Genomic DNA, 14,799 nt, shown 5'->3' with positions numbered 1-14,799 from the left:
AATAACAATTGAACCTATGAGGCATAAAGGAGAGGGTGACTATTTAAAACACATTTTGGATGTTGATATGAAGGCAGTTTATCAAAAATATTCAAAGCCCAGGGTGCAATTTATAACAATTAGACTTTGTAATCACACCCACAAAACCACACACACACACACACACACACACACTAATAGAGACACGGCAACACATATGGGAGATTTTGTTAAACAGCGTTCTGCACAACCATCATCAAACACCTAATGATTTTTTGCAAGAATGGGGTTCATCCTTCTTGTAAACTTCCTCTGACTCCAAGAATGAGTGCAACCGAAACTTAAAGTCCCCTTCCACTCAAAAATGTGTTTTGCTTATTCTGGATTGCTCAGCAAAGGAGAAGTTGTAGATGTCATGTAAATCATTTTTATGAGATAACTGAACTTTTTTGTGAGAAAAAAGCCATATGAGACACAAATTGATACTTTTAGCAGTGTTTTTATCTGTCTTAAATATGTCTGGAGGGGATCTTTAACTTTCAGTGTAGTTTTCTGTATTCTTCTGCGTTGTAGACCTCCATTGTTGTTCAAAACCTGTTGAACTGGGCGACGTGTTTCTTCGCCCTGAAGGCTGTGGTTATGGTAGTTTATTTAGAGACGGATCCAAAGCGATAAGAATGTAAATCAAGCATTTCCCTACGTCACACACCACTACGCATGTGTGTTTATAGCGTTTCGCTAGCTTGTTGTGCTACATATCACGACCTCTTGACTCTGCACGGAAGTTCTTTGAGAAATTTACATTGAAACACAAAGTGCTGAAAATGTGATCACTGTTATTAGTCTTTGGAGCCGTTTCTAAGTAAACTACAGTAGCCATTGACTTTGGGTTGAAGGAACCAGTGCAACGGTGTGGCTCATTAACATGTTTTTAATGGTTTTTGCACAATAATGGAGGTCTACAGCACAGGAATAAGAGAGGCTTTGGATACACACACAATACAATTCATCGTTGGTTTGGCTCCTGGCATTTGGCTCAGATATTTTTTGACAATATATAAAAATATAGAAAATCTCCAACTTTATACTTTAAGTTTTACTTCATGCTTGCTTTAAAAAGTGAAGCCAGTACTTGAAGTTGCCATGTGGATGTTCATCCACAGACCCCGCCATCACTTTGCTGGTTCATCCCGCCCACATTGAGCGCTCAAACCGGCCATTGGATCCACAGCGCACCGCCCCGCCCCCTGGAGGAGCTTATAACTTGACTGTAAAGTAAAGAGTCACTCAGTTTGAGGTTCAGAGGCAGTGCAGCTGTGTAGTTGAGTCAGCACTGTGGAGATGTGGAGAAAATAGACCTTTTCTGACCACGAATGAAGCTGTAAAATCACCCACAGAGACACAATGTGGAAGCCCGCCGGGGCATCAAAATGCACCTCCAGCTCAGCGGGACCCCGCGCTGCCGCCGCCGCCGTCACCTGTCTGCTCGTGGCCGGGATGCTCGTCGTCACTGTCGGACACCCGAGCAGCGGAGACCCGGAGGAGCCTCCTCCTCCTGCTGCCGGCGCGAGTGGAAAAGTTTTCTCGGCGTATTTCAGGAAACTGACCCGAGAGAGGAGAGCAATAAGCGGACCCCAGCGGAGCAGCACCCCGCCCGGACCGGTGGAACATCTTTCCCCGGGTGACCTGTTCATTGCGGTGAAAACCACCGGGAGGTATCACCGACAGAGACTGGAGCTCCTGTTGGACACATGGATCTCCAGAAACATGCAACAGGTGAGCCAAGGGATGTAAAGATGCCTGATATGTGTCACTGAGAGACAAGTTGAATTTCTTAATGCAGTTAGAACCATATGATTTTGGACATAAAGGAGGTACATTAATAATAAACAACATTTTGAAATAGTTGAAGTTTTATAATATGTTATATTGTGTCACAGGTGATACATACCAGAAAGGATTTTGAACTCACACTATAAGTATTTTACCTCTTGGTCATCATTTTTCAGCTCTCTACCAAACATATAAACCAGTTGTGATCTTGTTAATGTGTTTTATCAACAGTCTACTGTAGTATCCAGTATTTCATGCAGGATACAGTAAGTGCTGATAAGTCAAGTTAGAGCTCATATATCTAGTATTATAGCCAAAAGACAGACCCAACATCGAGGGAAGTTGTATCCAGTTAAAATCAAGATTATTTATATTTATTAGTGTCATCCAGACCAGACCTTTACCCTTGTTTCCTTCCTCTCCTGCTGCCATTGCAAGTTATAAACCCCGTGAAATGCGACTGGGTCCGCCGGCTCTTTGATCCAGCCTGCCAGTGAATTGTGAAGCAGAGATAGAGGCCTTTGTAATGTATGAGAGGGAGATCTAAAGACTAACAGGCCGACCACACTGCTGCTAATGTGTTGACCTAATCCAAGCAGGGGGACATGAGGAGGAAGGACCACAGGACTCATCAAGGAGTCTCAGTGGGATGCAGATTTGTTTCAAGGCTGCGAATACAACAGAACAATTGTTCAGTTGTTAGTTCAGACTGTCAGCAACATGCAGAGACTTAGTCTGGATGATGAAACCAGATTCAAACATCATAAAAACTGAGACGTCATGGCTTTGAAAAGAGGAAGTAGAGAGAGTTTAATGCCAAAAGTGCTCTGTAGAAAGTTTTCAGAGGTGGAAAGTAACACCTCGAGCACAGTTTTTAAAAATATTTTTGTTCATCTTTCTACTTCTACTCCACTGCATTTGAGAGTGAAATATTTTACACCACTAGATTTATGTGATAGCTGTTCTTACAAGGGCTGCAACTACATATTACACACAAAGAGCATCTTTTTTGTCCAAGGTTAAGTGTTTTCTGTGGTCTCGGTTTGTCCAGCCAACAAGTCCAAAACCCAAAGATATTCAGCTTACTATCGAATATGACAGACAAAAGCAGAAAATCTTCACATTTGAGAAGCAAAAACCAGATTAACAAGACCAAATCGATTAATTGACTAATTGTTACAGCTTTAGTATACTTAGTAGTTACTTTTCAGCTAAAGATTTTACCAGAGCTGCAACATTTTCTCTGTAAAATGACAGTAAATATTGAATAATGGCCACAGACCAAGGTAACTCCTTCAAATGTCCGACCAACAGTCCAAAACCAAAAGATGTTCAGTTTAGTGTCATGTATGAGAGAGAGATACATCAAATGAAGCTGCAACCAGAGAATATTTGGTATTTTCAACAACAGGTACATGGATCAGGTACATTAAAATGCTGCTTATGCCTCAAAGCGAATTCTAAACCAATAAAAGTGGCCATTCCTAAGTCTAACTTTTACAATATACATGTACAGTTACACTTAATCGCTCATATTTCTGTACTCAAGTACTATTTCAAATCAGTTTTTCAGTATTTTTCTATGCTACTTTTGCGAGTTCTCCTTCCACCACTGATCATGTTAGAAACCGTCTTCACAAGTCCAGGATTAAACCAGCGGTCCTGTGATCTGAAAGAGTTACAACACGACCGCTGGATTTCGACGTGGAGATGTTGATACAGGAGGAGCTGCAGTCACAGAGCCTTACAGATGAAACAGATGAGATCAAATGGAATTAACTGGCAGCTTTTTAGGTCTGAATCACAATGCCGAATGAGTCAAGGATGAATCTGTTGCTATAAAACACATGGGACTGTGGTAAAACTGCACCCAGCGGCTTCAAAGCTCGTAATCGAATGCAGACGTTGAGTGTGGAATCGTACAGCGGTCGTTCTGATTTCCATTTAAACCTCAGTGTTTGAGGAAAGGACTCGTTCAAGCCTCGTTTCAGACTGTTGACATGTAAATAAAGCTCATGTAGGGGGAAATCAGCTGGTGTGCGTATGTCTGACGGATTCCTGCTCCTGCTCTCACGGTCAGGTATGTGTAACTCTACCTGTTTCCCAGACACACCTCTATACTTTCAGACTGCTGAGTAATGGAAATACAGCAGCGTTTGCACACACACACACACACACACACTCTCACAGTGTTACCTTCACAGACACACAAATGCCCTGGGAACTCACCAGATTTCTCATGGGAAGTTAGAAATGTGTCTGATCACAAGAGTAAACACACACACACACACACACACACACAAACACACCACTTTCTCCTGCTCTGTTGGTTGTTGTTGTTGCCGCCGTTTCCTGTGCTATAAAGCTCAACTCCTGGCGAACCACCGACCCACGACACACCCCCACCCCCCCTCTTTTTAAAACCACATTTTCTCTTCCGTCTCACCCCCCCCTTCCCCCCCCCACACAAACACACCCTCCCCCAAGCTTTCCCAGTGTGGTTCATGCATACACTGGTATCACACAGACACTCATACAGATGCAGAAGCTGACTGCTCTCGAGGGGCTTAAGGAGCTCAGAGGGGGAAGAAAAAAAAAAAGACTTGACATAAACTCACAGCTGGTTGGACTCTCTCTTCATTTTTTTTTTCAGTCACTCTCTCTCTTTCTCTCTACCACAAGCAGTGATGTGATCATACAGTACTTGCACCGAAGATTTATTAGTGAATTTGTGCTGCATGGCAGGCGGGTTGTGAAGGGGAAGCCCCTGAAATTGGTCTTTCCTCGGAGGCAGCCATACTGTGTTTTTGTTATTTTGTCTCCGTACTACAGCGCATTGCACATGTAATCAAACTATAATCTCTAAGTACTGATTCTCAGATTTTGTCTTGACGCATAGCTCCCCAGTTTTAGGAGACAGAAAGTAATTAGTTAAGCTTTATTTAATCAGGAAGTCTCATTGAGATCAAAATCTATTTCACAAGAGAGGTATGACAACAAAATGAATCACAGGTTATTCACACAAGGCAGCCACCGCACACACTAATTAAAACAGACACCAGTATTATTAAAAAAAATACCAGCAAGAGGATGATTAAAGTCCCTCAAGGCAATGAGTGTCTTTAACTTCAATTTGTTTTGCGGTTCATTCCTCCAGTATTGAGGTGCGTTGTGCCGGAAACCAGTCTGACCAAGTTCATCTGGTGTAAGGGAATTTAAAGTTAACCAACCATGTGATCTGGTCATGCTTGTTCACATCAGGGCTGTGACTAACTTTTTTTTTTTTTTTAATCGATTCATCTGTTGAAAATTGAAAAATGTAGATCAGTGTTTCCCAAAACCCAAGGTGCAACCTTAAGTGTCTCGTTTCATCCCGACCAACCGTCCACAACCCAAAGATATTCAGTTTATTACCACAGAAGACTAAACAAACTAGAAAATATTCACATTAAAGAAGCTGGAACCAGAGATTTTAGGGGATTTTTTTTCTTAAAAAACAACTCAAAACGATTAATCAATTATCAGAATAGTTGCCAATTCATTTTCTGTCTGTCGGCTAATTGATTGATTGACTAATCGTTGCAGCTATTGTTTGAACTCAACTGAGGATGTTAAATATCAGTATTTTAGATAGCATGGCCTGAAGTAACTGGACAAGTTAACATGAACTTTGCAATCGATCACTGCCTGAAGTCTTCGACTCTTGTTATCTTCCCTGCTGATGTTCTGCCAAACCTGCAGAGCAGCGATCCACTACGGATCAATGTGGTGATTTGCTGCCGTCTTGGCATCTAGGTTAAAACGATTTTTTAGATGTCTGGGACACATATAACTGTCTTTTTAACAACAACGACATTATTTTATTCCAGTGGGAAGCAGAATGTAACTACACTTTAAAATACAGCCATTAAAATATGGTAGAAACAACAGACATCTAAAAACGTTCAGTTTTCAACCAAATTTAGAGTTTTAATCTAAACTCCCAGATGTTTTTAGGCGTGCTAGTGGTCTGGCTCTATGAATGGGAATGTCAGTCAGCTGCTCCACCACTTTGGTACAGACTGAAATACCTTGACTGGGGCTGCAACTAACGATTACTTTCATTATCAATTAATCCTTCTGATCAATTGATCAATCAATCAGTCTTTTCGTCTATAAAATGACAGAAAATAGTGGAAAATGTTATAATTTCCCACAGCTGGTCATGTTTTGTCCTACCAGCAGTCCAAAACCCAAAGACATTCAGTTTAACATCACTTTACACAAAGAAAACCATAAACACTAGATTTGATTTGGAAAAAAATTACTAAAACGATTATTTGATTATCAAAATAGTTGCCGATTGATTTTCTGTCTCTCGATTAAGCAATTAATCGACCAACCTTTGCAGCTCTAATCTTGAAGAGGATTGGATAGATTGTCATGAAATTTGGTGCATACATTCATGTTCCCATGAGGATGAACTGTAGCGATCCCTTTAATTTTAATCTAGCGCCACCATCAGGTCAAAATTTCAACTTACCAATATTTTAGTTTATGAATAAACTACTGTGTGCTTATTGCTTATAAGCAAATGTTAGCATGCTAACAGGCTAAATTAAGATGTTGAACATGGTAAACATTACACCTACTTAACATCAGCATGTTAGCATCGTTGTTGATGTTTTGCATTGTAGCATGCTGATGTTAGCATTTAGCTAAAATCACCACTATGACTGAGTGCAGCCTCACAGAGCTGCTAGCATGGCTGTTGACCTGCAAATCATTGAATATGGTCTCGTACAAGTAAAACCGCTGCTCGGGTGGATTGAGGTCATGTGATTGATTTGGACAGACAAGAACATTACACTATTTGGCCATCTTTGGATACCTGTCTGTGCTGTAAGTTTAGGATCATTATGCTGAAGGACTACAAGCGCTACACTTCTCACCCGACATGGATGTAAACAGCTTCAAGGTGTAGCTGAGAGTCAGCAGTTTCACCTCATCTTCAATGTTTCCCTTCAAATCTTTTGTCCTGGAATACAGGGCAGACTATTTACAGACTGCACTCTCCGTGCACCCAGAGTGTGTGTTTACTTCCTGTGGAAAGTGGAGGGGTCTGCACGGCTTCCTGAGTGCGCGGCGACCCTCAACCCCATCACTCATCACATAAACACCCATGTAGACAAACACACACCACAGGGTTGCGACCAGCTGCTCCGCCGCTGATAGACGTGCAGCTTACCTTCGTCCTGGCCTTCATCCAGTATCAGCATTGCTCGCCGCTGTGTTTTTTTGGCGGGTCAGCGTGTGTGTGACCAAGGAAACACATGGAGCTTCACCTGAAACCGTCATCCATGAACCGTGATGGCGGAACAGGGCAAGCTTCTGTGATCCCTGTGTTTTTGTTTCCCTGCTGGTCAGTAAAAGGTGCTGGAATAACATGACCTCTGTGTGTGTGCTTTTGTGTTTTGCTTTTTTTTTTTCACAGACGTACGTGTTCACCGATGGAGAGGATGAGAAGCTGAGGAAGAGGATGGGTGAGCTGAGCGCACACATGAACGCACATAAACACATACACACACTCGCACAGAGCGGTTTTGCTGAGTAGCAGCCGTGTTATCTGCAGACTGAGAGGCAGGAAAGCAGGAACCAGGCTGCTGACTGGGCAATACTGGGTTTCCATGAAGTGCAGGAAGTCACTCCAGTTTAATCATGAGGCCTTTTCCTCATCTTACTCATGGAATTGTTTTACTTTCAATGAGGTATTCTTTTCACTATCAGACACATTGTGCAGAAAAATGTGCAATCGCGACATTTATTAGGGTGTTTTCATGCAGTCATTTCAAACGGCTTTTTATTCCTGTGTCATGCTCGGTTATTGATTTCTGTTTGTTATCATCAGGGGCTCGCCTCATCAACACCAACTGTTCGGCGGCGCACAATCGTCAGGCTCTTTCCTGTAAAATGGCGGTGGAATACGACACTTTTGTTAACTCTGGCAAAAAGTAAGATACAGTCCTCACGTGCAACACACACAGTCATACATGCACAGAAAGAGCTGTTCATTAACTGCCGGCTTCATGTGTCGCAGGTGGTTCTGTCACGTCGACGATGATAACTACCTGAACGTCGGCTCCCTCCTGAAACTCTTGTCTCAGTACAGTCACACGCAGGATGTTTACATCGGCCGGCCCAGCCTCGAGCGACCGATAGAGGCCACGGAGAGGCTCGGCACCGCTGAAATGGTAAACTTGATGATCCACCATGCAACTGAAAACACCTTTTTAAAATTTAAATACTGTACTTTCCACTCATGTAGCCATGCAGGTTTAACGGCTTCACAACTGTCCTGTATGATTACAGCACCGTCGTTCATGCTGTATATGTGTGTGTGTTTGTGTGCAGAAGCAGGTGCGTTTCTGGTTCGCCACAGGAGGAGCAGGGTTCTGTCTGAGCCGCGGCCTCGCGCTGAAGATGAAACCCTGGGCGAGGTAGATCCTCACTTAAAGAAGAGAATGAGTTTTTTAAAAAAATTTATTTAACAGCTGTTTCAGCTTCATCATCGCATCTCCTCTTCCGCTTTGTCTGTCTAGTGACGGCACTTTCATGGCAACAGCTGAACACATCCGCCTCCCTGACGACTGCACGGTGGGTTACATCGTGGAGGCGCTGCTCGGCGTGAGTCTCATCCGCTCGGCGTTGTTCCACTCCCACCTGGAGAACCTGGGACTGGTGTCAGACGTACACAACCAGGTACACGAACGCAAAGTGACACAAACACGACGGACATAACAACACGGCGATCAGGATATCAGCCACTACAGATATTAAAACTCTGCGCTTGTGTTTTTTTTTTATCAGGTGACTCTGAGCTACGGCACTGTGGACAACAGCAGAAACACTGTTAACCTGAAAGGACCGTTTTCAATACATGAAGATCCTACAAGGTAAACATTTTACCAGTGTGTATCAGTGCATGACATGAAAAAATACATCAATAATATCCTCTATGATAGTATAGAAGACTTTAAAGAGGAGATCATTAAATAACCAAAGAAATAAAGAAACGGGCTGGACAGCAATTCAGTAAATTTACTTACCCAACTTACTGCCTCCAACACACAAAACATCACCAACTCTTAAAGATTATCTAGAGTCCTTGTCTGTTTTCATCTGCGGTTTTTTTGCAATAGTCCAAACTATTTCTTTAAAGACGTTTCTTTCTCTTAGATATTTATTTATTTTCACCCACTCACTCTTTTTCTTCCTTCTGTCTCGGGTTTTTCTAGTCAGTCATTTTTATCATTGTGCGCTGAAACGGACTAATTGCAGTTATTTCTGTACTTCATCAATAGACGGTGTTGCTTAGAGGGTGGGGGGGGGGGCGTACGCAGGAGACGGCAAGCCTGTTGGGAGGGGGATGGGTTAACAAAAGAAAAATTCAATATCTCTTTAAACAATCAGGAACACATACAGTGTATTGTATTTGTATATAGTTCTGACACAGTCTTATACAGCTGCAGGACACGCTTTAGTTTTAAAACGTGTGTACTACAATTGGACTTTATGTAAGTGCTTCATGTTGTGTATATTTTACTACTATGACAAGTTTCCTGGCTTTGTTCATTGTGTGTGTATGAATGTGAGCACACGACTAATTGTATTCGCAGTCTTATTTTCAAATCCCCAGTTGGCGGCTTCCAGGCATTGTGACACTCATTTCCCTCTCATTCTCAGGTTCAGGTCTGTGCATTGTCTGTTGTACCCAGACACTCCTTGGTGCCCGAGCCCCCATCGACTCTAACACCCATCCAGAGACGGCAGACGGAGGGGAGGGGAGAGGAGGGGGGGAGGAGACGGTCTGATAGAGGAGAGCAAGTACATGTCTGACTAGACTTGATTTTCTCTGATGGGAGAGGAAATCATTGCAGAAAAAAAAAAGAGTAAATAAAGAGGAGTCCCACTGCTGCTCTCCTCCCACTCCAACGCTGAAGAATCTCTGAAACATTTGGACACTTTCCTCATGTTCAACTAGCAGTCGGACTATTGGCAAGGAATACCATTTTATTTGTTTGACACGTGACCTCTGACCCTTTGAACTGTTGCTGGGTGTCAAAAAGGCCACAAAACTACAACAAAAGAAGACTAAAAGTCAAAATTCTTGGATGGATGTAAAATAGAGAGACAACTTTGCTTCGCTGTGGGGCAAGAACTTTTAAATTTTTGGGCCTGAGGGTAGTGCCGGAGGAAAACGTAAGTGTTACCGAAATCAAAAGGACTTAATCAGAAGTGATTTTCAGATGGTTGGAAAACGTATTAGGGGGCCCGTGTCCAATTATCTCTGCAACTTTCTGACAAAGACAAACATTCAACTTCTCTCTCTTGTTCTCCTTTTTCATTCTTAACACTATGAAAGCCTTCGAGGAGAGACCGTCTGAAAGCGTGCACCATTATCCACAGTTTCAAACGATTATCGTGTCTTTGTCTTTCTATGATGCCAGGCTTTTCACCCAGCCTTCCGAGTTCTTTTTGATCATGATCCGGCTCTTATCCTCTGTGCGGTGGCCATTTTAGGACATTTCAGCTCTAAATGTAGGAATGAGCCTGTCAGACCCGCCTCATCTTTCTTCCATCTAAGCTCAAAATCCTTCAGCTTCAGTGGTCCTTCGTCAGTTTCAGCTCTCATTTGTTATATTTAGTAGGTCTCTGGTTCTAGCTGTGCTTTGGGCTTTTGGGGCTAGCGTGTAATGTTGAGGCGTAAAGGGTAATACTGGTTTCTTACTTTCATATGTTTGGCCTTTATTTTTATCAGTTATGATAACATTGAACTCGATCTGGGAACCAGCAACAAAAACATTTGACAGGGCAAGAAACACAAGATGATAAGACACTTTGTGAACAAGCCAACAGTTAACTCACATTATCTAAAATACTTTATTTGGTTGTGAAACTGAAAGTGAACACACATGAAATGTTGTAAATAATCCTTCACTGGACAAGAAAACTGTTGCACACAACTACGGTAAGAATGTGAGATCTTAGCAATTAACTCGGTGAGAACATGTTAGATGCAGAATGTTATTATTAAGGAGCGAAATTATGGCCCAAATTATGAAAATAAGATAATAATCAACCAGAATTATCCTTTATTAACTTCAGTGGAATTTTTTTAGATGAAGATTGATATCCTCGCACATTTCCTCTCTTCTCATTCCACTTCTTCAGCTGTAAAAGATCATTTGTCTGAATGTTTGTGAATATTTGACTTGGTTTTCTGACCCTGCGCCCCTAGAAATGCAGAAGAAAGGATCATTCATTCACCGATTTATTTTCTTTTTAAGATAAAGCAAGAGCTGAGGACTCTGAAAGTAATCCAGACTCCATATCTGAAGTTCTATCTCATCAATGTTCAGTATTATCCTCTCTCTGAAGCATATTATCACGACTGAGCGCTTTTATTTGTGCTGTTTGCAATTCATCATATGATAAAAAAGGAATAGTTTGGGACATACTCTTGTTCAGTACTATTGCCAAGAGTCAGATAATTAATTTGATACAACTTATTTTTAAGTCTGTGATAAATATGAAGGTTCAGCCAGCAGCCAGTTAGACAGCTGTAAAGACCGGAAACAGCTAGCTAGCTCCGTCCAAAATAACCCCTGTAAGACCCCAAATTATAATTTTTACACTTCGGTTGTGTGTACAAATTAAACAAACAAGACATAAAATGTTAATTAGTAAGGTTTAGAGTTGCTGGTAGGTGAATTTTGTTATTTTGGACAGAGCCAGGCTAGCTGTTTCCCCCAAATTCCAGTCTTTGTGCTAAGCTAAGCTAACCGGCTGCTTGCAACAGCTTATATATTTATCAGACAGTCATGAGAGTGGACTCTATCTTCTCATCTAACTTTCTGTATGAAAACAAACCCCAAAATGTCAAACTATATTTTTAAGAACTCTCTATGGACTAACGTCATATCCCAAACTCATCCAGTGAGGTCTCTGTTACAAAATATTCTTCACAAATGGTGGACATCATCTGTCTTTGTCCATTTTAAATGTGTGGATTATGATTATTAATGATGTTAGACTGCTTTTAAAATGCAGTCTAACAAAGATATCCCCTTTGAGGTTTTATTGAGAAATGACTCATGTTGGGTCGTCTTCTATTCTGTGCATTGAAAGCAACAACGGTGCCGTGATTTAATGAAAGTTATTAAGTTAAATTCTGTCCCTTTTTTTTTGAATGAATGTATATGATGAACTGTTGCTTCTAAAGCAGGCGTGCTCTCTCCAGTATCTGGACTGTATGTAGAGATTATGGTCGAAGTTAATAAAAACAGTGTTTGAACAAATATTTGAATGTGTTTGTGTGAGATTGTGTGCTGTGATGATAGCTTGGGGGATTTTAAATGAGGTTGTGAGGGACACCGTTCCAACCTTTCACCTCTGACCTTGTTTATGAGCGGTTGGGTTCCTGTCTGAAGACCCCTCCTCTGTACCCGTAAGCCCACAGAATTCCACCGCCCACACACAAATACACACACACTGAAACAACAGCAGTCCTCTTATCTGATCAAGCCATACACAAAGCCCTGGAGAGATAAAGGCAGAACTGAAAGATTAGCACAAACTGTGTTTATCTGTGTGTTTTGTGTGTGTTTTGTGTGTGTATGTGTGTACGTGTGTGTGTGTGTGTGTCATGGCCTCTCTCCCACTGTGATCTCAGAGATGTCAGGCTGTGTGGACCACGGGGAGCACTTAAACTAGCAGTTACATAGTAGTGAATTAGTTATGCTATTGAGATTCAAAATGCTACTGACAGCGACACCTGCTGGCTGCATGTGTTACTGCAAAAAGTGAAAACAACTAGATTACAAGATTGGTTAAAGTTCCCCTTCAAACATGTTTTTTTAAGATACTCTGCTTAACTAAAAAATAAAAATAATTTTTGTCTGATATGGTTTTTCCACAAAAACGTTCAGATACGTTAGAATCCTTGCAATTAAATCTACTTCTTCTCTCTCATTGGAAAATCCAGGATCTATAAATATACAAATATTTTTCATTTTAAAAGTTTCTTACTTCACTGAAAAGTCTATTCTCAGTGTACGGACCACGATCGGCTCCAAACCTCTTGTGATGTCACAAATCATGCTTGTAGGCACAGTGAAGCCCAAACATCTGACTTAAACATTAAAGTCCCCTTCCACCTTTTTCAAAAACAAACCTTTGAGCAGACGGGGGCTGTAAGTATAAGTAGTAAACTGCTGCTTGTCCCTACACATTAATTTCATCTCTATATTATAATAATAATGAATAAGTTTTAATTATGAAGCGCTTTACATGAAAAAGTCAAGATAAAACAATTCAACAGAACATAATTAAATCATTAAAGTACTATTGAAAGCCACTAAAGTGCAGAGAATTGATAAAATACACAACAGTAAAATAATCAAATAGAACAGATAAAACATACTAAAGTAAAACAAACAATGACTTTAGTAAATGATGGTCGTTCAACAAAAGTCTTTCAAACCTTTTCTTAATAGGTCAGAAATCTGTTATGTTTGGACTGTGACGGGGTGACGATGGAAATAAATCCAGGAATTTATTGTTCGATCCCAACAAATTTTGATATTTTGTACTTTAAAAATACATCAGAATTTCACATAAAACAAACCAAAAACTGAGGAGAAATGTTCCAACCAGCAAATACTTGACTTTGATTTCCATATTTCCATTTGTTTTCTTTTTTTTAACTTTCAACAAGAAAGCGTCACAATTCCAGATTAAATTGGTCAAAGCATTCTTCTAATTATGACTCATACATTGTTTAGCCACTAACCTCTTTTTCTTAATTTGTTTCAAAACTGGGTTATCGTCACTATAAATAGCATGACAGGCATGATTACCTCAAGGAAAAGCTTTGTATGCTGACTCATAGAGCATCAGAAATCCTGCTTAGAAGAATCTGAAGAGCTGCTGTAGCTGAACATCTTTTTTTTTTAATGAGCCCATTTGCTCTCCAGACAGCTGCTGTGATGGAGGCATGTTTGAGTCATATACATTTTGGTCTCTGTTGCCTTTAAACAGCACGATGGGCGCGGCGCCTCATGAACAGATGATGTGGTTTTGACAGCTGTATCACAGAATAAATTCAACATATTATTACACTAATACGTTGCAAAATTAGCTCTCTTGCAAAAGCGTGTGACTTTTCTTGCAGTTGAGAGAGAGCACACCAGTAATAATACATGCAATAGGCCTACATATCTGACAGTAGACAATATGATGTTAGTGGACGGTCTGCAAAAACTTAAATCTTAATATGACTGTACAGCTTCCAGATTTGAGGCCCCGCTCTGTTTCACAAATAGACCAGAAATGTCTTATAACGTTACAGATTCAGCGTTCACTTCTGTGTTGTTGGATGTCAGATGTTGTTGGCCGGATCATCAGATATTCGACAACTATTTTCCGACACCACATCTATGTGATTGTTGTCTAGCAGGGGAAATATGAATATAATGTTGGCAGAAACCTGCACCACCTGGATTCTCTTATTCATTCCTGATCAGATCCAGTGCTACTGCACACACATAAAATCTGAAACATTCCTGTCAGATTATAGAAGAAGGTTGGATGTAGATCTTAGTTCTTGGATGATGTACCTGCACCGTAAGACCACTAGATGGTGATAACAAACGCTTGAAATGTGTAGTCCACTGTGGGTTGAAGGGATAATGTGAATTCCAGTGTCACATCTCCAATTCTAAGAGCTTAAACTGCCTCACCGAGTAACTAACAGTACTTCATAAAGAGAAAACATGTTCTTATGGAGAACATAGATAAAAATGAGCTATTTCAGGTACGTGATGTTTGACTATAACTGAATTTCTTTCTATGAAGAAAGAACGTGACTTGAATGGGTCTCTGTTGGACTTTTCTTTTTATAATTAAAATATAATATTCAAACTATGTAAAACAAAAACAATAAATGGA

At 40.8% G+C, this 14,799-nt stretch overlaps 1 protein-coding gene across 1 annotated transcript; it reads left to right on the top strand.

Moving 5' to 3' along the window:
* Positions 1-1,182: 1,182 nt before the first annotated feature.
* LOC137180053 (beta-1,3-N-acetylglucosaminyltransferase lunatic fringe-like) lies at positions 1,183-12,153 on the top strand. The gene is made up of 8 exons (XM_067585237.1): positions 1,183-1,755; positions 7,286-7,334; positions 7,700-7,802; positions 7,889-8,042; positions 8,203-8,288; positions 8,391-8,550; positions 8,659-8,744; positions 9,535-12,153. Exons 1-8 carry the CDS (start codon positions 1,384-1,386, stop codon positions 9,599-9,601), a joined length of 1,077 nt encoding a protein of 358 aa, XP_067441338.1. The 5' UTR covers positions 1,183-1,383; the 3' UTR covers positions 9,602-12,153.
* The last annotated feature ends 2,646 nt before the right edge of the window (positions 12,154-14,799 follow it).

This window comes from Thunnus thynnus, chromosome 3, assembly GCF_963924715.1.
Source record: "Thunnus thynnus chromosome 3, fThuThy2.1, whole genome shotgun sequence".
NCBI classification, from domain to species: domain Eukaryota; kingdom Metazoa; phylum Chordata; class Actinopteri; order Scombriformes; family Scombridae; genus Thunnus; species Thunnus thynnus.
Note: the sequence above shows the minus strand (reverse complement) of the source record. Positions and strands in the feature narration are given on the sequence as shown.

What these genes read in the sequence shown, in the direction of transcription:
- LOC137180053 (XM_067585237.1), top strand. Translation starts at nt 1,384, where the DNA reads ATGTGGAAGCCCGCCGGGGCATCAAAATGCACCTCCAGCTCAGCGGGA. An exon ending in TCTCCAGAAACATGCAACAG is followed by an intron (nt 1,756 to 7,285) that starts GTGAGCCAAGGG and finishes TTTTTTTCACAG; the next exon opens with ACGTACGTGTTCACCGATGG. An exon ending in TTTGTTAACTCTGGCAAAAA is followed by an intron (nt 7,803 to 7,888) that starts GTAAGATACAGT and finishes CATGTGTCGCAG; the next exon opens with GTGGTTCTGTCACGTCGACG.